Source organism: Oryx dammah, unplaced genomic scaffold (assembly GCF_014754425.2).
Source record: "Oryx dammah isolate SB20612 unplaced genomic scaffold, SCBI_Odam_1.1 HiC_scaffold_29, whole genome shotgun sequence".
In the NCBI taxonomy this organism is placed as follows: domain Eukaryota; kingdom Metazoa; phylum Chordata; class Mammalia; order Artiodactyla; family Bovidae; genus Oryx; species Oryx dammah.
The window spans coordinates 90207042-90233427 of record NW_024070213.1 but is presented as its reverse complement, the minus strand read 5'-3'; the positions used below and the strand labels follow the sequence as shown (position 1 = coordinate 90233427).

Sequence of the window (26386 nt, the reverse complement as noted above, 5' to 3'; positions counted from 1 at the left end):
TGAACTTTAAAGATCAGATTTATTTGGAGAAAACAAAAAACCCCCAAAACCCAAAGGATGGGATTTTACATCTCAAGACATCTCCCAGGTATTAAGTCTACAGATTACAAATCATTTTCATAGAAGATATTTTTGTACAAATTTTACATGTAATGAGGAGCGGGTCATAAATCCCTGTTTGTTCTAACAGGGTGGCAGAGTAGAGGAACAGGGGAAAAAAACCAGCTTTTTTGTATACATCTATTTGGAAGGAGTAGACATTTAGAGGGCAAACCCTACCTTTTCAACATCTATAGCAAATGGTTTAAAAAATACCCTCTCAACCTTGGGTATCTCTAAAAGCCACTTCCTAGCTACTAGCCACTCCAAGCCAATTATTTAAAGTTACTTCACTTGGTATGTCCTTTATGTCCACTGGGTAAATGATTCATTACGCTCACTGCTGCAGCACTCATAAACCAACACCCTGCAAGGTTAGACAGGGTCTAACCTAGGACTGATGGGAAAACAAGTTTGCAAAAAGAGACCAAGGTGTCTTTTCTCTGTGGGTACCAGTACTGCCCATAAGGACACCATCTATTGAGCTGACAGTACCAAGGTGCACATAAAAGTGGGCAAGTAAAGCTATTGTGTTGCAAGAGAAGCAAGAACCTTGTTAAATTGTTCTCCATTATCATTCATTCTCGCAAGGAATGCTAAAAAAAAAGAACCCCCCCCCCCAACACTGGTCTAGGCCACATTATAAGCCCAGACATTTGTGTGGGATTTCAGTGCAGAGATGGAAACTTTTGAAAAAGCACACCCCCCCCAACATCAATCAAGGTTGTAAGAAAGGTTTCCAACTTAACCACACGCACCACTCAAGACTGGTAATTCTAAAGTTTTCTGAGGTGCAAAAGGGGTCAAAGCAGCAGGAGCAGGAATGGCTGGAGGGAAGGAGTGAGACTAGAGACATGAAGGAGCCAAGAATCGCTTAAGAAAAGCAGTAGTGATTCCTCACGGGACAGCTCCCGGGGGGCTCTCGCGGATGCCTAGGAGACCAAGAGCGTGACCGAAGTCCAAGCCGTCTGTGGGAAGGTAACAGGAAAGACTAGCACGAGGAACCTAAGATGGTGACAAGAGTCTGAATTTTTAAAACTTCAGGATTTCAACAGAATGTGGATTTATCTGAACTTTCAGAAGGGATAGTGTTTAAGAAAGGGTGAAACCAGGACACATAAAAGATCTGGGAATTCCCACAAACCCTAAGTGCTTCCTGCTCCAGGAAGTAAACCATTCATGTGTTTACTGGAGGTCATATACCATTTTCTCTATTACTGGTGCAAAATAATTCACCAAACCCCGAAGCTTCTTTTCAAACCACGATTTCCCCATTTATTTTGGTCACCAAACAGTCCTATCCTTCAGTGGCCTGTAGACTCACTTCCACCTACCCCCCTGGGGGGTACAAATGAAGGAACTCCCCGTAGGCTGGCCCCAGTAACTCAGAACTAAATGAGAGGAGGGGCTGGCAGCCTCCTGGAGACTAAAACATCAGAGACTAAACCTACCTTGCCGAGGATGGAGAATTTATTCAGGTAATATTTGAGAATTCATGTATGCCACAACAGGATAAGAAGTAAAGGCAGGAACCTCACTCTTCCTTATACCTGTCTACTGCCCAACTAGATTCCAGACACTGCATCACCGTCACTACATTCTGCTAAACAGAGGCCCCTAGGCACTAATCACACAGGCAATTGCACGTGTCATAAAAACACACCACAACTTTCCCATTAGAAGCTGTGCGTCTCTTTCTCTGGCTACACTGGTGATTCTCCTGTTAGTTCAATACTTTAAAGGCTGCAGCAGCATGCAAAAGAATTTCATTTCATTTTGTGTTTTTTTTAAAAAAAAGTTAAGAAAGGTCTCCAGGAGATGGTGAGTTTTATTTTGTCTTGTCTGGATAGAGGTTTGATTTGCTCTCGAATGTTCCAGGGTGGAGAGAGACTAGGAGAAAGCACAGAATGCAGAGGTCTATTCGGTGTAATCTCCCTCATTTTCATCTTCACCGTCAATGGCGAGAGCAGCATATTTGCTTGCAGAACTGAACTTCTGTAACAAGACAAGATAGATAAGGCCTTGAATTCTCACAGCAAAAACCAAGGTTCAGGATACTGTGGCAGATGGGAGGTGGATGTCCAGACCACACCCACTCGTTTGCTTATTGGGCTTCTCTGATGGAGCTGTAGCTGGGGAGAGTTGACTGGAGGCAGGTGTATTCTTATGGAAGGCATACACCACCTTTTATCTTGAAGAGGGGATCAGAGTAGTGAAAGGCAGAATAAAGGAAAAGCTAGCCTAAGCTTCTTTCACTATTTCAAACAAGCAGCAACGCCTACTTTCAACCACTCTGTTTACAGCATGTACAGAATTTCTGTGGTGAAAGTGGGCCACAGGAAGTTGAGGAAGTCTTTGACACTCACCGAGGCTGGATTTTCTTCAGCTTTCTTTGGCTCAGGTGCAGATCTGGAGTCGTGATCCTTTTTGCCATCTTTCCTGCAAAGGCAGAAATACCTTTAGGAGAGGACTCTTCCAACACCAATAAGCAGTTTTCAGATACTGAACAGGCACACCCAGTCAACAATTTTGGCTATCTGGACCTTTTGTAATTTCTAGATTCTCAGAACTGTAACCGACTATATTGGCTGACTTTAACAGGTTCACAGTGGGAACTGGCAATGCTTGAAGAACATAATTACAAAGTGGCAGCTATCAAGCACAGGGCAGAGACTAGAAATGAAAGGACATGCACACCTGTCTGCCTCCTTCCAGTGGTCTTTGTTCCCTCCGTCTCCCGGACCACGGCTGGAGTTCCCACTTTGGCCTTTTGCGGCACTCACCCCATCTACTTTATTTTCATCTGTTTGAGGGACACAAAAATAAATTCAAGTCAAGTAAAATAAACACTCCCACTCTCTCAGGTTTCCCTTAAGCTGAAGAGAAGTGTGCCCAAAGGTACTGAGGGAAATGAAACTACCCCTGATCCAGACTTCCTTCCTAGGCTCTTCTTCCGCTTCCTCTGTATCAGTCACACCCCCTAAATAAGATCCACTAAAAAATTCTGCCATGCAGTTAACGCCATCATGAAAAGCAAAGTGGAAATAAGGACTATGATGCCGTGTAATGACCTTGGCCTTGCAGATGGCAACATTTCTAATCTGGACCAAACATGTCAGTTTCCTCCCCACCCACTTTTCTTTCCCTTTTCAAAGAAATGTACTACCAGGAAAGGGCAGGGCTCAATGTTTTCTCCAAACAAGCCACTCCTGCCCTCTACTGGCAAGAAAAGGCAGACAATCAACTTTTAACAACAAAAAAGGTGCAAAATACAATGAAGTTCAGTATTTTTCAATTCCTCAACAGAATCTTTTTTTTTAATTTAGGTCTCTATCTTGGCAAATGACCTACTTCCCTCTTGGCCTTACCTTTCCTTGCTGATCCTTCCTCAGATGGTTGAGCTGGAACTACTTTCCCTCCACCACTAGAAAGAAGACATATAATCACATTCATCAACTTATCTTAGGAAAGGAACAGAAATGTCTATGTCAAGTGCAGTAAGTCTTACAGAAAACCAAAAACACATGCTTAATGCTTGTAAACATTAAAATATGGGAAAAGGCAACAATCAGAGCAATTATGTGAATTTGACCAAGTGTCACACCCTTAGAATCGTCATAGTCATTTTAGGTTAATCTTATCCCTCTGCTTTACAAATGAGAATCCTAAGACTAAGGGAAGTGCGTGACCCCCAAGGCCATACTGCCAAAATGTGGCACTTGCAGGTTTTGATTTATAGTGTGTGCAGACTGAGTCACCAAAGTGGTGCCAACCAGCTGGCAAAGCTCCAGAAAACTGAACCACCGGCACACCACAGAATCTGCACTATGAAAGCCAAGACGGCAGAGCTTAGCAGATGCCATCAGGCCAGCACCCCAAAGGGCACCTTCCACCATGAAAAAACAGCACTGAAGAGTCTATAGCCAACCAACTGCTATGTTTCCAAGCTGACTCACCTTGTAGGGGACTGCTGCTCTGTGTCTGAGCTCTGAGATCGAGCAGGAGGGTTAGAACTTCGCTTCACCCAAGCATTCTCCTTTGGTGGAGGGGCTGGCATTACCTTTAGAGGCTGTTCAGGTTTGGGAGGCTTAGAAGTTGGAGACTGACAGTCTTCCTCTTTATTGGGGGTTTCATTTTCAAGAGACTTCTCACTCTCTCTTCTTCGTGCATCTGTGAGGTCAAAATGGGAAGGTCAAAGCATCAGAAAAAAGGGCTTATTGGTAACAATCTATTAGAATCTCAAGAGTGGAAAAGGGTCCACATCCAAGTATACTGCTTTTCCCATCATTATTCTTAAATACAGAGCTGACTTTGGCTCCCAGCAGATAAAATAGTATTGTTTTTTCTAAGATTATGAACTTTTTTGTTCCCAGTGTTAAAACGTTGGTAGTTGATACACATGTAGAAACTCACAACAGAAAGTGATCCAAGAGTTTGGACCTCACTCGTAGCACACTGGATAAGAATGTCTGTTATTGCAGGGGACACGGATTCGATTTCTGGTCTTGGAAGATTTCACATTCCGTGGAGAAACTAAGCCCGTGCGTCACAACTATGGAGCCTGTGTGCTGCAACTACCAAAGCCCATCGTCTAAGCCTGGGCTCCACAATGAGAAGTCTTTATGCATCATAACTGGAGAGTAGCCCCCAATCTCTACAACTAGAGAAAGCCCACCTGCAGCAATGAAGACCCAGCACAACAACAACAGCAAAGTGACACAGGAACCTAAGAGGAGGATACACGCCAACAGCCAAGAATACTTTTCAGTGGGAGGTTATTAAACTGATAACTAAGTCTCTTCTGGTGCCCATTACCCAGGTTTTTTCAGAGCAGATATTAAAGTCAGACCGATCCATGATAACCCAAATAGAGAGTCCATGACTAAATTTCATATTCCAAAGTCTATGCATAATCTGGCTATGGATACGTTAGGTTATGGAAAAGGGCAATAATGAGATACCCACCCTGGTCTGACTTACTTCTGCCAGATGTGGCTGAGGTCCCAGTCTGTGACGACTCACTTCCTGTCCTCGATCGTTCCCGTTCCTGAGTTTCTTCACTTCGCCAGCTTGGGTGTCTGTATAAAAGAGATTTAACAAAATACATCAGGTCCAGCTCAGTGATGGCTACCTTGGACCCATGCTGACCCCTCAAGAACTATCACTTTTTAAGTTTTATCATGTTGGCTTTATCTGTGGGTGTATAACCTGTCTCTCTTGCTCAAACCATTTGAAAGTAGCAGACATTTAACACACTTGGGTTCCAAATATAAGTATCACTTGCTTCAAAGTTACCTTTATCCCACTTTACTTTTACAAAAAGACCCATATATGCTGCTGCTACCGGAAAGAAATCCTAAGAGGATTCTGCTTTTACAAAAAAGATGAAAAGTGAAAACAGCTTTCAGTGTTGATTTTGCAGCGAGCTTTTTATCTGTTAGCAAAATGTGTCCTAAAATAATTTTTTCTTTGATTTACACCATTTTGGCTTATAAAGTTTTGTAGGAATGCTCTACTTCTGGACATTGAGGAAACCTGTACTTCACCAAGTGTTGGCTAGGGTTAAGAACATTCTCCTACAGAATCTGTAACTCTGTGCTCTGTTATTGACAACACAATTCTGCCAATCAATCAAAAAACCAGGCCTAGTTTTATTAGATTATTGTAACTGGAAAATAATTTACAGCCTATACTTAGTACTAGTGAAAACATTCTTTCTACTCCATCTCCAATAACTTGAAGAGGTAAATCCATTCACCTCACTTTGGTTGGATTTTACTCTATACACTAAGGCAGGGTTTGGCAAACTTTTTTCTTAAAGGTCAGCCAAAATTTGCAGATGCTTGTGAGGGCCCAGGAGGCCTTTTGAAAATCATGAGGGACAGGTCACAACTCTTCCCTGACTAAATAAACTGTCTCACTCACTGCCACTTGGCAGCTTTGGCCCATGAGCACTAAATGCTAGTTAAGTGACAACCAGTAACACTCAAATTTCCCAAGAGTCCTAGACATACAATGCCCCCCGTTAAGAATCATGGGCTTCATGGATGGGAAATCTGTCACTGAAGATCACCTCACCTCTCCCGAGGCCGTCGTTCTAGTTTTGGCTCATCCAGCTGACGCTGCAGTTTCTCCTGTTCCTTCTGTAGCCGCTCTTCTACTTCTCGTTCTCTAGCAGCTGTGTCAACAGGCTTTGCCCCTCCAAAGATAGAGGCTGCGCGACTGGACTGGGAGGTGCTAGCGGAGGAATCATCTTCCTTAGGAGTACTCCGAGGCTTTAGGTTCAGTTTGGGTCTTTGGGGGGGACCTAAGTTAACAACAAAAAAAGTAAGTTTTTGGAAATCACCAGAAGCTGATGGCTAAAAGTCAGACTGCTAGATGTATCTCTTATGAAATGCTATTTAATATTCAGATTAAAGAGTGGCCTAGCCAATCCAACAAAGGTAAGGAGGCAGATCATTAAACTGATCATTTACCATGATTACTATTATCTGGGGGGATTTTTAATTACGATAAGATATTGGATCAAAGTATCTTGTTAAAATATGTGGTCTGGAACATGAATCATTTTGATAGGTTAAGAAGAACTTGTAACACTATGCTGGGGAAGACTCCAGCTCTTATATTCTTTATCTCTGTGTATAATATATAAATTTGATAGGGATTCATAGGGCAAAGCATGCAACAGTGAACACCACAATGTCCACTCTAAAGGGGTCTAATTTTTTCCTGGATCCAAGTTGTCAGAATATTTCAAGGAGATTGTATTTCTCAAAAATCAGTGTTTATCCTAAACATTTCAAACATACAAAAGATATAGGTTTTACATTAGTAGTTGACATAACTTTTAAGGTAACATTTTTCATCTGTATAATTCTGTCAAGGGACCATAACCAATGTGAATAGGATACAACTGGAGTCAGAAACAAGAACTCACTGAAGTCACACACCTAATATAGGGTGGACCAAAAAATGAAATCCACATTATTGAAGCAACTCCACTACTCGTCCCACTATAATTTCATTACCTACTCAACAAATAATCTGAATACTTATTTTCAGATACCATATCAACGCCAGGAATATGAAGAGGCAGAGCAGTGAAGGCCCTTGTCTATGTCAGAGGTACAAAGGGGTATGTTTTAGGCCATGAAGAGACAAAAAAAGGGTTTTAGAAGAAGAATAACCTAATTAGATATGATTCCACAGACACTCCAAGCCAATGTGAAAACAGAGGGAAATGTAAGTAACATGGGCACAGCAACGACGTCTGAACAGTGGCAGTGGCAGTAACCCTGGAGGAAAGGGGGCAGATCTGAGGAGTTGGGGGTGGTGGGGGTGGAAATCAACTATTGGGGGAGGAGAAGGCATCAAAGGCAAAGGTCAGTAGCCAACGAAGATTACATCCGAGCCTCTACTTTTCAAAGTGGAGACAATATATAGTCTACCACGTTGAATACTTACTAATCATTAACTCTAGGTGTGCTGTCTAAATACAATTACAGAGAAGAATTCTGGACCAGATACCTTACTTAAATTTTAATTTTGGCTGTGTCACATTCGGAATCTCAGTTCCCCAACTGAGGTTGGGGACTGAATCCAAGCCAGGACAATGAAAGCCCAGAATCCCAACCACCAGGCCAACTAGGAAGCTCCCAGATATAATGACATCGCTGAAGTCAGAACAATAAATGGTGGCCATTTACAATATTTTTTGAGAGGTAGAGTTGTAATACAACACATGTTTTATATAAGTGATCATAATGTTAGGGGCATTAATTTTACAATAGGTACACTGACATCTTACCATTAATGAATGAATAGCAACCATTTGGTATAATGGCATTGAAATAAGCAACACTTGGTTTTTAACCCATTCAGTTCAGTTCAGTCGCTCAGTCATGTCCGACTCTTTGTGACCCCATGAATCACAGCACGCCAGGCGTCCCTGTCCATCACCAACTCCCAGAGTTCACTCAAACTCATGTCCATTGAGTTGGTGATGCCATCCAGCCATCTCATCCTCTGTCGTCCCCTTCTCCTCCTGCCCCCAATCCCTCCCAGCATCAGTCTTTTCCAATGAGTCAACTCTTCGCATGAGGTGGCCAAAGTACTGCAGTTTCAGCTTTAGCATCAGTCCTCCCAATGAATATTCAGGACTGATTTCCTTTAGGATGGACTGGCTGGATCTCCTTGCAGTCCAAGGGACTCTCAAGAGTCTTCTCCAACACCACAGTTCAAAAGCATCAATTCTTCGGCGCTCAGCTTTCTTCATAGTCCAACTCTCACATCCATACGTGACCACTGGAAAAACCATGGCCTTGACTAGATGGACCTTTGTTGGCAAAGTAATGTCTCTGCTTTTCAATATGCTATCTAGGTTGGTCATAACTTTTCTTCCAAGGATTAAGCGTCTTTTAATTTCATGGCTGCAATCATCATCTGCAGTGATTTTGGAGCCCCCCAAAATAAAGTCTGACACTGTTTCCACCGTCTCCCCATCTATTTCCCAGGAAGCGATGAGACGAGATGCCATGATCTTAGTTTTCTGAATGCTGAGCTTTAAGCCAACTTTTTCACTCTCCTCTTTCACTTTCAGGGTGGTGTCATCTGCATATCTGAGGTTATTGATATTTCTCCCAAGCAATCTTGATTCCAGCTTGTGCTTCTTCCAGCCCAGCGTTTCTCATGATGTACTCTGCATATAAGTTAAATAAGCAGGGTGACAATATATAGCCTTGACGTACTCCTTTTCCGATTTGGAACCAGTCTGTTTTTCCATGTCCAGTTCTAACTGTTGCTTCCTGACCTGCATATAGGTTCTTAAGAGGCAGGTTAGGTGGTATGGTATTCCCATCTTTCAGAATTTTCCAGTTTATTGTGATCCACACAGTCAAAGGCTTTGGCATAGTCAATAAAGCAGAAATAGATGTTTTTCTGGAACTCTCTTGCTTTTTCCATGATCCAGCGGATGTTGGCAATTTGATCTCTGGTTCCTCTGCCTTTTCTAAAACCAGCTTGAACATCTGGAAGTTCATGGTTCACGTATTGCTGAAGCCTGGCTTGGAGAATTTTGAGCGTTACTTTACTAGCGTGTGGGATGAGTGCAATTGTGCGGTAGTTTGAGCATTCTTTGGCACTGCCTTTCTTAAGGACTGGAATGAAAACTGACCTTTTCCAGTCCTGTGACCACTGCTGAGTTTCCAAATTTGCTGGCATACTGAGTGCAGCACTTTCACAGCATCATCTTTCAGGATTTGAAATAGCTCAGCTGGAATTCCATCACCTCCACTAGCTTTGTTCGTAGTGATGCTTTCTAAGGCCCACTTGACTTCACATTCCAGGATGTCTGGCTCTAGGTGAATGATCACACCATCATGATTATCTGGGTCATAAAGATCTTTTTGTACAGTTCTTCTGTGTATGCTTGCCACCTCTTCTTAATATCTTCTACTTCTGTTAGGTCCATACCATTTCTGTCCTTTATCGAGCCCATCTTTGCATGAAATGTTCCCTTGGTATCTCTAATTTTCTTGAAGAGATCTCTAGTCTTTCCCATTCTGTTGTTTCCCTCTATTTCTTTGCACTGATTGCTGAGGAAGGCTTTCTTATCTCTTCTTGATATCCTTTGGAACTCTGCATTCAGATGCTTATATCTTTCCTTTTCTCCTTTTTCACAGCTATTTGTAAGGCCTCCCCAGACAGCCATTTTGCTTTTTGGCATTTCTTTTCCAAGGGGATGGTCTTGATCCCTGTCTCCTGTACAATGTCACGAACCTGTCCATAGTTCATCAGGCACTCTATCTATCAGATCTAGGCCCTTAAATCTATTTCTCACTTCCACTGTATAATCATAAGGGATTTGATTTAGGTTATACCTGAATGGTCCAGTGGTTTTCCCTACTTTCTTCAATTTAAGTCTGAATTTGCCAATAAGGAATTCATGATCTGAGCCACAGTCAGCTCCTGGTTTTGTTTTTGCCGACTGTTTAGAGCTTCTCCTTCTTTGGTTGCAAAGAATATAATCAATCTGATTTTGGTGTTGACCCGTACTGCCTGCCAATTACTGGCTATGAGACTGTGACTGAGTTTCATTTCTTCACTTGAAAAGTGGGGCTAAAACAGCTTATTTTAAGTGAGACCTTACTGTAGGAGTCTGGCAAATGGTTTTTTCCTTTTTTTGTCTATTCAATTAAATTTTAACCTATATCCTAAGACAGGTTAGAACTAGGCTTTATGTTCATCGTGTTCATTTTAATCTAATGCTCTTTCTATCCTGTTCTGATGCATTTTTCTCTTTAACTGTGTGCAGATTCTATTTGTGCCCATAACTGGAAATTTTCAACCAGTTACTACTCTAGTTGTAACGCTCCATCAAGCAAGCAGACAAGATGATTACCTCTATCATCCCGCCTATAATCATCCCGAGAGTAATCATCTCTGGAACTCCAGGACCGGTCATCTCGTCTGTCATATCTGTCTTCATAGCGGTCCCCGCCTCCTCTGTAGTCGTCATCCCTACGGTACCCGCTACCGAACGCTCTTCTGCCACTGCCTATCCTGGAATCGTAGCCTGTGAACAGATCCCAAATTGCAATCATCACACTGGAGGGAAGGAGGAGGCTCTTAAAACCATTTGTGTCTATAATGACCTCTGTCATAGTCTCTGCCACCCCGGTCATCGTAGCGCTCTCGGCCCCCGTATCGATCCATGTCCCGGCGCGGGCCATCACGGTAACTGTCCCGATACCCATCACGGTAGCGGTCTGAATCGTAACGATCTCGATACTCTAGAGGAGAAGAGAGACAGGTAACGTCATTCCTTTTTCTTTGACGCTACTAATAAAAACAGCCCAATAGGTCAGTTTGGTTTTGAGTTCATATTCACTGAGGTATCTGTTTTTAATAACAACAAAAATATTATATCCAAGGCAGAATAATTTGTATTGCATTAAGTTTTCTCAGTAGTTATTTTTAAAAAGTTCTCTAGTGATTCAATCAATGTTCCTGGGGTAACAATTTAGGAGGAAGTTAGGGGGAGATAAATATACAGCGGTTCCGCCTTATTTGTGGTTTAGCTTTTTGAAGTTTCAGTTACCTGTGGTCAACTACAGACAAAAATTTTTACTGGAAAATTCCAGAAATACACAATTCTTAAGTTTTAAAATGTAACAACAGTTTGTGCTGTTCTGAATAGCATGGATGAAATCTTATGCTCTCTCCCTCCAACCTGTCCAGGATACAAATCATCCCTTTGGTCCAGCGTACCCACACAATATAGTACAGTAAGATATACTTTGAGAGAGACAACACATTCATTTAACTTTTATTACAGTATACTATTACAATTGTTCTATTTTATTAGTAATCATTATTGTTAATCTCCAATATACTTAATTTATAAATTAAACTTCATTATAGCTATGTATGTATACGGACAACACAGTGTAACACATAGGGTTCAGTAATATCCAAGGCTTTAGGCATCCATGTGGGGGTGTCTTGAAATGTATCCCCACAGATACAGGGGGTGGGGGGGATATGGACTGCTGTGTATTCTGTAATAAACTTCCAGGATTAATGATTTAAACATTAAATAATATAAGCACAAAACACTAGAAGAAAATATAGCTGGAATCTTTCACACTTGATATCAAAGAATCAAAGACTACTTAAAAGTTTAGCATGGAGGGAACTCACAGGTGGTCCAGTGGTTAGGACCCCAAGCTTTCATAGCAAGAGGCATGGGTTTGATCCCTGGTTAGGGAAAACAGGGTGTGGTGTGGTGGTGGGGAAAACAAAAATTTGGCATGGAAAAATAATTACATATACCACAAATCAAAATGAGAAAAATACATGCAACATATGACAACCAGTTAATTCAAACACTTCAATGTCTCAATATGAACCAATTAATTAAAAAATGAAACAACCTACTTAAAAGATGTTTTGAGTTTACACAAGTAGGTCAAAGAAAGATATTATTTTTGTGACAGCTTCATTTTAAACAATGGTTTCATTTTGCAAAGATCATCATTTTGTCTACATGAACATTCATCCACAGGTAGTTTAGATTTTATAAATTAAGGGGCTTCCCTGGCGGTCCAGTGGCTAAGACTGTGCTTCCAATGCAGGGGGCACATGTTTCCCATCCCTGGATAGGGAACTAAGATCCCAAATATCTCGTGGCATGGGCAAAATAAAAAATTAAATAAACAAACTTTATAAATTATAAACTTGCACTAAGAGAGCAGGGATCCACAGTGAAGAATAGCAGCACAGGAGTTATGCTATTATAAGACAGCATATTCTGGAAATATACAAAACATTTAGCATAATACTTTGCCCCACTCCCAAGGTGTCTTTTATGGGCTACTGGCTTGGAACAGGGGTCTCTACCCTTTGTGACACAGTGTGGGACCTACCTCTACCATGTTGGCAGGGCTAACTTTGGGGCCCTGGCCTAGTCTTTGTTATTATCCATCTTTCTTGCTCTAAATTTAATATCTGAGGTGACAAAACTATCATGTTCCTGGGACCCCTTGGGTTGACTGTCTGCTTTTCCTTTCAAGAGCCATTTCTCCTTGTTAATAATAAAACCTCTTGCATAGATACTGAAGTAAAAAGTACCTAAGGAGTTGTCCCAAGGCTCTGTTGAGTCATAAAGACTTCATCTAAAAATCAAATACAAACGTGACTTCGTCCTTCTACATCTTAACTATGTCAAGGACTCTCTTAAAATAGGACTGTATCTCTGCTTCCTCAATTGTATTTGGCACAGGGTTCACTAGTGTCTCACAAAAAATCAAAATGTTTGTGGATTTAAGTTGCTCTTTCCATTTTTTAACTTAAAAAATATTCCAAACATACAAGAAACTATAGAAATGATAACTGACTTTGAATCTATTACTTAGGTTGAGTGGATACTTCGGCAACATTTTGCCATGTTTATTTCAGTTTTAAAATGTAAAAGTAGCATGTTACAAATGTAGTGAAAGAATTCCCTCCACCCTCTATCCATAATCACGAGGGTGCCTACATTACCATGCACATATCTTTACAAACTTACGTGTTTACACTACATGATACTGCTTTAAAATTTCTCCACATTTTTGCTTTTCTTCCTCACCATAACAGGTTTTGGAAATTTCCTGGCGGTCTAGTGGTGAGGACTCAGCACTTTCACTGCCGGGACCCTGGGTTCAATTCCTAGTCAGGAGGATTAGGATCCCATAAGCCATGAAGCTTGGCCACACCAAACAGGTTTTGAATTTTATCCCTGTCATCACATGTATGTTATCAAGTATTCAATTATATCAACAAACCACTACTTAGTCATCTCTAAATTACACATTTTATTTGCATACTATTTCTCTCCCCTGTTAAAATAATGTCCAGAGAGCAGTATTTCATGTTTTGTTCACTGCTCTATCCTGAGCTCACAGAAGTACCTAGTCTATGGGTAGACATTTAGGATTATTCGAAGGTAATGAATTTTCTTTTACTGTCTAATTACAAAACACCCCCAGAACGCCCAAGAAACCAACTGGATGAAAATGAACTTACTGTCTCCAAAGCTATCATCACCCCTTCTAGGCGGGTAGTCATCAAAGCTGTCTGCAGCAGGACGGGCCCTCCAGTCTGTATCTGTTTTGTCAGAATCACGATTTCTGTCTCGGCCAAAAGAACGATCATCCCTGTCTACAGACGTATCAAATAAAAAAACCACAGGTTAGCTCACAAAAGCTGTTGCCAAATATTTTTCACCTGCGTAGACAACCCCTGCTGCCTCACATATGGAGCCTGCTTACACCACAGCATTGTCATGAAGTCATCCCAGCCCTATAAGTGCGCTCTTCAGCTCAACCAAGTGACTCCCTTCCTCACATTTATTCCTACTGGTTTAATGCTTACCCGTCTCATTTTCTATATAGGCCAGGAGCCTCTAAAACATACATGAATTGGGCTCCTTTGGTGTCCAGAGTGCTAGGTATGTAATTTATTTAGCATATATTTAACGTTCATCTAAGTCAATCAGGGTTTCTCAGTCTCAACACAACCAACATTTTGGGTTGGACAATTCTTTGTTGTGGGGGGCCATCATATACACTATAGCACAGCCCCTGGATTCTTTTAGACGTCAGCCCTTCCCACACTTGTGACAACCCAAATGTCTCCCAATACTCCCAAATACTCCCAATACAAATGTCCCCTGTGAAGCAAAACCACCCTCAGTCAACAATTGCTGACTGAGATTAAGGTAGGCCTCCACTAAAAATTTCTGGGGAAGGGCACCTCTGGTTTGTCATCCTAGGACCAGACGAAACAGAACACTCGGAACACATCCAGTCAGCTTTCTCACCTTTATCCTGTGCTTGATCAGCAACGTCCACTCGAATTCTCCTGTTACCTAGAGACTGAGAGCATAGGACCATATTAACCAACCTTTTGCCCCATTATGCACAAATCCCATGAGTGACCTTGAACGTCTGGGCATAGCAGAAGCACTGGGGGAAGGAAGATAAAGGAAAAACACTGTAATCTAGCCAACACTACAATCTGTTGGCTAAAGAATCCTCTATAAAGACTTGAATATAAAATAACCTTGTAGAATTAACATTTAAGTTGGGCTTAAATAAATGTCAGTTCAATTATCTTACTAATTTTATAAAGTCAAATCTCACAGAATAGATTTAACTTTTTAACTATCACAGGCAATTTATTAAGTGTAATCCTTTTACATTATAGTCAATTCAGCAAACTTCAGACAATAATAGTTATATGGTATCCTTTTCTTATCCAGACTGAGGAGTTAAAAATTAGTAATGCTAATGAAACCTAAAAATGACATGAAAAGAAAAAACTTCCAACTTTTGTTTTTCATATATTAACTAAATACACAAATTTTATTCCTATTTGACATTTGCTTCAGATTATCATGATGGTACTCAAGCCTGAAACAGGAAAAATATTTTAGGAGGAGCTGCTTTCAATCATGTCCAATGTCAGATTTGGACCACAGAATTATGCCACAAATGTCATTGGAAATTGCCTTCTCAACAATGAGAGGTTTCTGGAATTTAAAAAAGAGCCTTTTTTTTCCTTTTCAGATATAATCAGTTTGATTTCTAAAGTCACTAGAGGTAAAAAGGCAGTTCCTGGACTAGAAACTTTTTATCACTAATAAGCAACTAACTGTTTTAATATTCCTGCTTGGGCAAGCCTAACAATCCATACATGGCCTTAAATAACTGATCACATGTAGACTTAATCTCCATTCCCTTCATGTATTGAGGGCTGCATTCCCTCCTCCTGCTGAACCTCTGCTGTATCTAGACAGGAAGACATCTACAGGCAATAGCAGGAACGCAGGACTGGATGTTCACTGTCGTTCCCAGGAGCAAGCATTACTGCTACAAATGACATTTTAGAAATGTTTGAGCCCTCTCAAAATTATTACTAGGCCCTGCTGAACTTGCTGAAGGGAAGTGCGACTTGCTAGATGTTCAAAGTTAACTGCAATACTGATAAATAATCCAGGCTTTTCTCTGTAGATATTGTGGGAATCTTTGAAATAGCTACAGACCCAGACTAAAAAATAATCAGTTTGCTAAACATAAGAGTTGTTAGCTCCCAGCCCTCAACCCCACCCTTTTTATTTACCTCTTCGTTGAGGCTCAAGGCACTGAGCAAGGAATCCAGGTCCTCAAACTCAGCATAACCAAAACCTTTTAACCTCTCAGGATTGCTGGGCTCACGCGGTAAACGCACCGCACTGATCTAAAGAAGAAATAAGAAATAGTTCCCAAATTCAATGTTCTTGTTCACTTGCCTTCTTTTTTGACACTGTGTATGCAATGGATTTATCTGAAGAATACACAAGAACCTAGATGTCTCCAGGAGGAAAACTGGTACAGAGGGATACAAGAGAAACTTCACTATATATCTTGTTAAAATCTTTTCAACTTGAACAGTATGAATTTAACCCTTAGAAAACTTGGACAAGTTCAGTATATTCCTTGCACCCCTGACTTCTGCCTCATTTTGTATTTCTATTTTTTAGTTGTTTCTCAATTAAGAGGAATCGCCTATCCCACAATTGATTGACTTTCAATGTTTCTCTTTCAGAAATTAGACTGAGTTTTTGCCAAAAGGTTTTCTGGGCAGTATATTTTATGACAAGCTGACTTATCTGAGAAACATTATTTACTGTTTTCACCTATTTATAGCTTGGCTGAATCAAACACTGGATTGTAAACTCTCACCATCCTTACCCTCTGCCAAATTCTGAGATGATAAAGCACTGAATCATACTTCTAACTACTTCTTGTCACCTTTTGTGTCTGTTTTCTAATCCTTATTATTTATTTCTTCACTTCTCTAACATTGTGCATATATTCAAGTTATCTTTTGCATCACTGACTTGATACTTTATTCTGGCCTTCTGAGATATGGATTTTGTTAGTTGCTTTCAAATTCTATTTTAACTCCACTCATGAGTAGAGCAGGAAAAGGAATAAAATAAAAGGGAATAAAGATGTCCTCTCATCAAAGTTTGGAAAAAGGACTTTTAAGCACCTCATACTTTGTCTTTCTGGAAACTTTCAGATCAGTGTTTTTAAACATCTTGCCTTAAGCTTTTTAAGCAAGCCTGTGAATTCCATTATATGTGAACAGATTCTGTTAACATAAACTACATATCTGTTCAGTTAAATGTATTCATATAAAATATTTAAATGTAGTTTTGCTCTAAGCCTGAATGTAATTAACAAAATAGCTGAGTTTAGAGAAACTTTCTTCCCACTTTTCAACATTCAACTGGGTATGTTAACTTTAAATTTCTTAATGAGAATGGTATATGTTCTTTATAGACTCTCCCTGTATCAATAAGGTATTAAATTTGTTGATAAGACTGTCTGTTGGACGAGAATATTCTCAGCCAGAGGGCCTAAAGCCACTTAATTATATAATTTTCTTTTCTAAGTCCATATATAACCTCAGAACTTTTCTCAACACAGGAATTCAAGAGACAGTCACTATGCTATCCCCTCTATGTAGTTAATTACCTAAATCCTTTACACTTACATTTAATCCTCTAAAGAAGTCCTTAATGGAGTCTTCTGTCACATCATAGGGCAGGTTCCCTAGGAAAGCAGTGTAGGGTGGAGATTTGGGAAGACGGCTCCGGTCGATATTGGGTTCCCGAGCAGCCCGTGGAGCAGTGGGCAGGATGGAACGGTCAATTGGAGGTGCCCGATACACATCATCATCATTACTATGCCAAGTGGTTGAAACTAGGGTAGAAAAGTAGACATTGAACAGCTGAGGAAACTTCCCTTAGTGCCACAGCAGAATGAGAGGACCTACACAAGTGCCAAGTGCTAGACCATTTTATTCCACCTTAACTTTGTAGTAATCTTGTATTTTACAGAAAAGGAAATCAAGATTTTGGGAAGGTTTTGTAACTTGCCTACCAAGGTCTCACAGATGGTAGCCCAGCAGGATGGTAATCCTAGTGGAGCTAGGAGATACTGTCCCTACGGTACTGCCCATGAGTTTGTACTTCAGGTATTAACACTTACAGAAGGTACGATCCAGATGAAATTTCTTAATACGAAAATAGGTCACAAAAGAAAAAGTATTTTTCAGTTTGCAATGAAGGTTTTAGAAAAAAATGATGGGTGATCAGATGTGTCAGGCCCAATGACTTTATAGCTCCTGACTGTTGCCAGCTATTCTGCAAAGGCACGGAACTTCTTCAAATATTTCCCCACCATAATTACTATTCCCATTCCTTTCCCTCAGACCATTTTTGTTTACCCAGGAACACCATGCCTTCATACTAACAGCTCCTAGAACGAATTATTCCTAAGTACAAACAGCTTACAGATTATACTGCTATCTTATTTTATGAGGACATTACAGAATTTTAGACCTAAAATGAAATCATCTAGTTCTTACTTTCCAAATGAAAACAAGGCTTAAAAGGACAGTACCCTGACAAAACTCTATTACTGTAATAGTCATACTTGGCACTAAGCCCTCTTGAATCACCACTTTAGTCCCTATTTCAAACTCACAGCCTTAACCTATTTTGTTATGTACAAATACATAAACATAAGATTTCAGGTTCTACAAAATTAGTAAGTTTCTTTCAAACTGCAAGTGTGAAGCATTATTATGGGATAGATTTTGTAGAGAAACTCCAGGCATGATGGAAAACAGAAGGAAACGCACCATCCCCTTCCAGATCGTCTGTTTCATCAGCCCAGCTGACTGGTTTGGGGACATAGGTGCTGCCTCCACCAGTCCCTCCATCCTCAGCCAGAAAGTCTGTTAGGGAGATAGTCTTCCCCTTCTTATTCTTCTTTTTCGCTGTTTCAGAAAGACAAGAGAAAGATTACTCATCAATACTTGGGTCTTTACAGAATTGTACATGGCACTATTGTTAAATGTACTTATAAGAAAGTAACAAAAAAAGTCCCATCAAAGGTTTAGATTGTGGTACATTTCTATGAAAGAATTCCATCCAGATATAAAGGAGAAGGCACAATGTACTGGGACAGAAAGCCCAATGAGAACTGAAAGATAAAATGCTGCTAAGTCACTTCAGTCGTGTCCGACTCTGTGTGGCCCCATAGACGGCAGCCCACCAGGCTCCGCCGTCCCTGGGATTCTCCAGGCAAGAACACTGGAGTGGGTTGCCATTTCCTTCTCCAATGCATGAAAATGAGAAGTGAAAGTGAAGTCACTCAGTCGTGTCCGACTCTTAGCGACCTCATGGACTGCAGCCTATCAGGCTCCTCCATCCATGGGATTTTCCAGCAAGAGTACTGGAGTGGGGTGTCATTGCCAATGAGGTAGGGGCAAACTTTTATTTCTTACTACATTCTCTTGTGTATCATTTGAGATTTTTAACTATTTGTGTTTAAGAAAGGTTACTACATTCATTGCTCCCGGGACACAAAGAAACAAAACAAAATCCTTACTCTTAATATTCTGACACTCCTTCCCTACCTTAATACCACATATGAAAACGAGATATTATACTAAAGGAAAAACTAAGAAAGCCCTGAGAACCAGCAATTTAAATGTTTTCCCTGGTTATGAAGTCTTTAGGAATCCTGACCATGGCTCTTTAACTCTCCAGTCCTTACAACTTCTGAGATGGCACCAGTCAGCAGCTAATGCAGAAGAACTGGAAGCACTAACTGAAGTTCTAGAACTGGCCCTTCAGAGCAGCTGTGACTCGGTTAAGGGAAACAAACAAACAAACCCCAAAAACCGTAACAAGCAGCTCTGTTGTAACAAAGATCAGTTCCATGCCTTTTATAATGATGAGTTCCTTCTCCATGTTCCAATTCTCAACAAACTTTCAATTTTCAATCCAAAATGATGAAGAGTCTGTAACTTGATGCATCATTTACTTAACTGAACGAAGGCTGTTCTCTCACCTGGTACTTACCTGTCCTTTAAAATACAATTTTCAGGAACTAAAGACCTGTTTGCTATGAATGTTATGAACCTTCTGGACACAAAATGAACCTCAAGAATTATGGTCTCAATGTGCAAAACAGACAAACTTGGCTACAATTATACAGGGAAAATATGGTCTTGAATGTGAAGTTTTCATGCTTCTCTCAAGTAACTTAATAGTAACCCTGTTCCAAAACTCATTTATGATCACCAGGTTATATTGTGGATCTATCCTATGCTTTGGAAGAAAGTAGCTATGCAAAGTTTGATAATACCGATACTGCTCCTAGTTCATGTGCAAAGGCCTGGGGGAAATTTTAATTTGAATAAGACATAAAACATACCTTTGTGGTAGAATGATAATGTATAGGCTTATTTTAGTTGTTCAATTAAAAAATAAGTGGGACTAGTATATAATGCTAGCTGGAAAAGGCAATGGCACCCCACTCCAGTACTCTTTCCTGGAGAATCCCATGGATGGAGGAGCCTGGTAGGCTGCAGTCCATGGGGTCGCTAGGAGTTGGACACAACTGAGCGACTTCACTTTCACTTTCATGCATTGGAGAAGGAAATGGCAACCCACTCCAGTGTTCTTGCCTGGAGAATCCCAGGGACGGGGGAGCCTGGTGGGCTGCCATTTCTGGGGTCGCACAGAGTCGGACACCACTGAAGCGACTTAGCAGCAGCAGCAGCAGAGAGCTTTACCTTCATGGGGCTTTATGATCTGTCTGGTCATTGAGAAAATAAAAATAGAACTGATGGTCAGCCCATACAATAAGGTAAAGCCTAAAATGAGAATAATAGTTTGATTGAAGTATCGCTTTTCCCTTTGTTTTACATACAAGTGAAAGTGAAGTCACTCAGTCGTGCCCCCATGGACTGTAGCCTACCAGGCTCCTCAGTCCGTGGAATTTTCCAGGCAAGAGTACTCGAGTGGGTTGTCATCTCCTTATCTAGGGGATCTTCCCAACCCAGGGATTGAACCCGGGTCTCCCGCATTGCAGGCAGACGCTTTACCATCTGAGTACAAATCTAATGCCAAAACAGCACAAGCTGGAAAACCAATCTGCCCTTTGTTTGATTTTGGCGTAAATCAATTTCTTAAATCAGGTTTTCTCAGTTTTTACTTCTTGACAAACTAATCTCACATTCTTCTTTAACGTCATTTGAAATTTCAAAATAGTGTGTCCAAAAAAGAAAATTAAAACACTGTTTTAGAATGTTTTTTCAAACGATACATATCCCTTTCCCCTCTGATTCTGTGACGGGCCCCTCCAAAAACTTCTGGCTGAGAAATCACTGTTGGATGATGGATAGCCTTCATATACAGACAAGCTAAAACTCTTCTTCAAGACCTCCAACTTCTTTAAATCCAGCAGCAGCACTGACTCAATCATAATATAAGCAGCAGATTTAACAGAACAAGCCTTTAAAAAAGTAAATTAACAAACCTAAATGCTCTCTCCACTGTTTTATTCTAATAACTGAGAAACAATGTTATCTAAATCCTTCATACACCTTTTGCTCCAACAATATCTATGTCCATTCCACGTTTAGGACTTCAATGATGTACTCTTCTTTACTAAGTAAAGTATCCTTTAACGCTCCAGCAGTATCAAACCCTTGACACAATGACTGAGCTGATCCAACTCTTAAATGTCTTTAAATTTTTTGTGAATTGGTTAAAGTTCAACCACGTTAATAAAACACATCCCAATTACTCAAAACCAAATCCACTTGGACAAGAACAAATTTTATTAAACCCTCTAACTGCCTGCTTGTCTCATTACAATTGTAATTTACCGACTAAATACTAGGTACTTGTGAAGCTCTTTATATACTCATCTAGTTAAGCTTTGTTATGACAGGTATAAAAATAAATACTACAACTGATCAGCTTAACTCTTTCTCGATTTCTGCACTGTTGGCTGACATTTTAGGTTGGGTAATCCTTTGAGGGGGAAGGCGGGGAGACAACGTACCATGTATTATATGCTGCTGCTGCTAAGTCACTTCAGTTGTGTCCGACTCTGTGTGACCCCACAGACGGCAGCCCACCAGGCTCCGCCGTCCCTGGGATTCTCCAGGCAAGAACACTGGAGTGGGTTGCCATTTCCCTCTCCAATGCATGAAAGTGAAAAGTGAAAGTCGCTCAGTCGTGTCCGACTCTTATCGACTTCATGGACTGCAGCCCACCAGGCTCCTCTGTCCATGGGATTTTCCAGGCAAGAGTACTGGAGTGGGGTGCCATTGCCTTCTCCACCATGTACTGTATACTTAACAGCAATCTCCAAGCCTAGACTTAGTGTCCTGGGTGGGTGAGACAAAACTGCCCATGGTTGAGAACCAGCATTCTAAGTGGTATTTTCACATCAATAAATAAGTAGACAAACAAAAGGAAATGTTAGCCCTATACAAAGCACATTAGCAGAAAAGTGACTACAATAAACCAAATCTTCAGGATTATCAGGCTAATCAAAAGTAAAAATGCTTCCTTTAGTTTTCTTGGAATGTTTTCCTGTCCTAATTCCATTGTATTAGTAATAAAAGCTCCAACTGACATATACTGGAGTGATAAAATCTACGGACAAGCTGTTAGTTCTTTAAATAAAACAGTAGACACCTTAAAGTACTTTAAGCAATAAAAGCTTATTTGTTGTACAATGCAGCCCTACTTCTCCTTCTTTCTCAAACTAGTATCTCTTATTTAGGAAGGAGAATTCACATAGTTCTTAATAATTAAATGAGGCATTGTTAAAAAAATTAAGTTTCTTAGACTTCCTTGGTGGTACATTGGATATAAATCTGCCTGCCAATGCAGGGGACATGGGTTCAGTCCCTGGTCAGAAGGATCCCACACTGCCACCGAGCAACTGAGCCTGCGCTCTAGAATCAGTGAGCTGCAACTACTTAAGCCCACACACCTAGAGCCTGTGCTCTGCAACTAGAGAAAGCCCTCTCAGAGCAATGAAGACCCAATGCAGCCAATAACAATAATAATAAAAAAATGCAACCCGCTCAAATACCAGATTGCCTAGAATTAGACTTATGTACTGCTGTTTAGAGCACAGCATGAAAAGATGTTTCATACAGTGTGGCACAGTATCATAACATTAAGAGTCCTCGACCTTTACTGTGCTACTGTTTAGCAAACCAGAGAATAAAGACCGAGTCAGGATCAACAAGCTTCAGCATCTTGCTCGTGATAAGTCATATCCAACTCTTTGCGACGTCATGGGCTGTAGCCTGCCAGGTTCCTCTGTCCACGGGATTTTCCAGGCAAGCATACTAGAGTGTCATTACTAGGGATGTCATTTCCCTCTCCAGGGGATCTTCCTGAACCAGGGATTGAACCTGCATCTCCAGCATTGGCAGGTTTTTTTTTTTTAAAACCACTGAGCCTTGACCCCTATGTTTAATTGTTATGAGATCTCTTTGTCCAACTTCATCTTGACACAATCTGAGGAAAATGCCACAATGTTTTTCCTTACCTCTCCACACATACTCAATTTTGATCACATATGGACCACAGCAATATCCAATACAAATCTAAGAAACTGACTTTGGTTGAGTGCACTTCTAAATGTACACACATATATTTAACTACAAACAACCAGTTAAAACAAGAACACCCAAAACTCCAAAGTTAATCCCTTTCCCCATGATCAGGAAAACAAATTCTAGCACATTTTGGGAAACAACCAGTTAAAACAAAAAAACCCCAAAATTCTAAAGTTAATTCCTTCCCCCATGATCAGGAAAACAAATTCTAGGATGTTCTGCAGTGAATACAATGTAGTAGGTTATTTTATCTCAAGTGATACATACATGGTATGTGACTTATACATTCTTTAAAAGTGACATTACTTAGAAATACAATGTTTTACCTTGATACTTCTCTTTGTATTTGTACTTAAATTATCATAAGACATTTTAACTTTCACCTTCTGAATCTGGGTATCTTACTCCCAGAATAACAAACATTTGGTACAAGAAGGGATATGAAGATAGGTAAGACATGAACTGTATATAAGAGCAACCAGTGAAACCATTTTTAACTATAGGAGTCAGCACTGTATAAAAACCACCATTGGACACTATCTTACCATAAAAAATAATCAAACAAGATGCCACATACAATGGCATTCTGAGGTGTTATGCAAATGAAAGGCCTTGTGTGCACACAGGTACACTGTTAACAATCCCAAGGCAGTCTAGTCTCACAAACTGCTAACCCGTGTCAAATACATTTGATCCCCTATAGGCAAGGACACAGATACAATAGTTAGCTTTGGGACACCTCCAGTTCTTGAAGGTCAGTAATTAGTCACACTGGATACTGTATTATTGCAAAGAATTTTTTGGTTTCATTTACAAGTAAAAGGGAGGGGATATATGTACAGTTATAGCTGTTTCACCTGTGTACAGCAGAAACCAACACGACATTGTAAAGCAATTTTCCTCTAATTAAAAAAATAAGTAAAAGGCCTGTTAAGTTTTATCATGTTTCTTCACAAAGAAAATATAAGATGTTTTTTCAGGGGCCATCAAGAAGTATATTGAAAATACATTAATTTTACAGACCCATGCACACAGTGGGCCTGTATTAATATAATGGGTGTATACCCATTATACACCAAATCAATACGATGGGAAAAGATCCAAAGTGGGGAAAGAAATTTGATAATTTCTCAAGGGCTGACTGTCAGATGTACCACTGTACCCGGATACCAGCATAAGTGTCCCTTACATGTATTACACAAGCTAAAAGATTCATGTAACTGTATTAAAGGAGATAAGGGCTTCCAGCTGGGTAGAGTGGAAGAAGAGACCTCACTAAGCACATCTGTTTTACTAGTCTGGACTTTATTTACACAATGCTATCGGCATCTTCCACCTCTAAAAAAATTCCACAAAAGTTATACAGAAAGGGAAAACAGGCTTTTCACTAATTATGACACTAAGATATCAAGATGGCCAAAGTACTTCAGATGAAGCTCCTGGGCAGCATCCCAAACTTATGATGACACATAAACCAACCTTGTTAGTCCCAAGTTGATAATGGAGAAGAATGAGAAGTTTCAAAGATTGCGACCCTACTCTGCCATCTGCAGACAGTGACCTTGAACGACTAATTTTCATATTCCTCAGACAGGAGATAACCAACATCTGCATTATCTCACAGAACATCAAATTAGACAACACACAGAAAAGTGCCAGGTCAATTGTCAAGTGCTACACTAGTGAAAGATATTATGCTCAACTGCACCTCAATTTCCTCAATATTTTCCAAAGACATACATCTCTATGTAAGAGAGAAGAGAAATTCTTGGTGAGAAATCAGTGTTCAGAGATAAGTCGTTCAATAAATGTTTTGTACAATGTAGGCTCATGCCAGGGAAAAGAGATCATATCCCCCATTCTAAAATCACTGTTAACAAAATGTTGGCACAACTCTCTACTAAGTCCATCAGAAGTGCAGGGAGACTTACATGAAAGTGATATTTCCTCTCAAATTCTAAACAAGAAGTCAATTCCAGCCACTAGTATTCTTCTAAAAGCAACTCCTAGCAGTTGTGCAGTTACCCTAAAAAAAAAAAAAAAAAAAAAGGGCCCTACCCTACTACTGGGGCCATCAAAACTCAACCAAAACGGAAGCTGTCAAGGGCTCTGATCTTGGTCACCACTGGATCTCCAATATCCAGAAGCATGTCTGACAAATATACAGTTCATACTCAAGTAAAACTGTGTTGACTGAGTAAGAAAAAGTGCAGAAGAAATCTAGGTCTCCACCCTGCTTCCTCTCCTCCAACACGTGGGCGCACCACACCGGATTCCCTACCCCCGTCTTAACTCTAGTAACGCCAAACTCCAAACCTAATACATTTACCCTTGGAAGAACATAGGGGCCGGATCACACTCTAGAAGGGGAAGAGCAAAAAGTGGAAGGACCTAAAGAGAAAGCAACACAGGCGCGTAAAACCTTCCCATCTGGGCTCTCGCGCGTGCTTTTCAGGCGCGCCAGTCTCCAGTACCCTGGGCTCTCCGACCGCGCACGCGCACCGCCACCTTCCTCCGCCCCTCCAGCGAGTCGCGCTCGGGTTCTAACTGCCCCCCCCCTTTATTCCCTGCCCCCACTCCCGTCCACAACGGCCTCGCGCCTTGGAGACCTAGTTCAGAGTGCACCCGTCCGCGCGCCAACCGCCTCCTTCCTTCCTCCACGCTTTCACGCGGGCACAGTGCTTCACGTCTATGAGAAGGCCTACATCTCCCGCTGATCTTTCTGCGCCTCCTCCTCACTCCAACTCAAGCCAGAGTCTACCATTACTCCCCAGTCCAACCTCGCGCAGATGGGGTGAAAAGGGTGTGAGGGGGAGGGGAAGTGTCCTTCCCCTCCCCCCAAACATCCCGAGGCAATAACCTAACATGGCCCAGCCGCCAGCCTGCCGCAGCCCCAAAATCCGAAGGGAAGGGGTGCCGCCCACCCCCCGACTCCGAAGAATCAGTGGATCAGGCTCGGAGAGTCGCTTCGGAGCCTGGTCCTTGGCCGCGCTCGGCCGCTCACTCACCTGAGGCCGCCATGTTGGGAGAGGGAGAGAGAACGCAAAGGACCCGGATGAGGCAGTCACGTGATTAGAGCGAGCGCGTCGGGCTAGGAGACGCGAAACTGGGAGGGGGCGGGGAATTAAGGAGGGACACAGGAGGCGGGGCGGCGCTCCTCTAGGTTCGTAAAGCAGCGCGAGGAGGTGACGCGGCATCCGACGGGAAGACCTGCGCGACATGTGGCCAAAGGGGTGGGGCCTGCGCTGTC

At 41.2% G+C, this 26386-nt stretch overlaps 1 protein-coding gene across 3 annotated transcripts; it reads right to left on the bottom strand.

Annotated features, from left to right (window-relative positions):
- Positions 1-26386, bottom strand: EIF4B (eukaryotic translation initiation factor 4B). Of its 3 annotated transcripts, none has more exons than XM_040234228.1 (15): positions 26145-26386; positions 18337-18474; positions 17185-17393; positions 15763-15879; positions 14462-14516; positions 13666-13800; positions 10752-10889; positions 10499-10672; positions 6178-6406; positions 5065-5177; positions 4056-4269; positions 3468-3523; positions 2797-2902; positions 2466-2538; positions 1-2094 (listed from the first exon to the last, which is right to left on the bottom strand). In XM_040234228.1, exons 1-15 carry the CDS (start codon positions 26155-26157, stop codon positions 2017-2019), a joined length of 1848 nt encoding a protein of 615 aa, XP_040090162.1. In that variant the 5' UTR covers positions 26158-26386; the 3' UTR covers positions 1-2016. The 3 variants fall into 3 exon arrangements, with proteins under 3 accessions (XP_040090162.1, XP_040090163.1, XP_040090164.1); XM_040234229.1 differs by having other exon boundaries at positions 5080-5177; XM_040234230.1 differs by lacking the exons at positions 1-2094; positions 2466-2538; positions 2797-2902; positions 3468-3523 and having other exon boundaries at positions 4052-4269.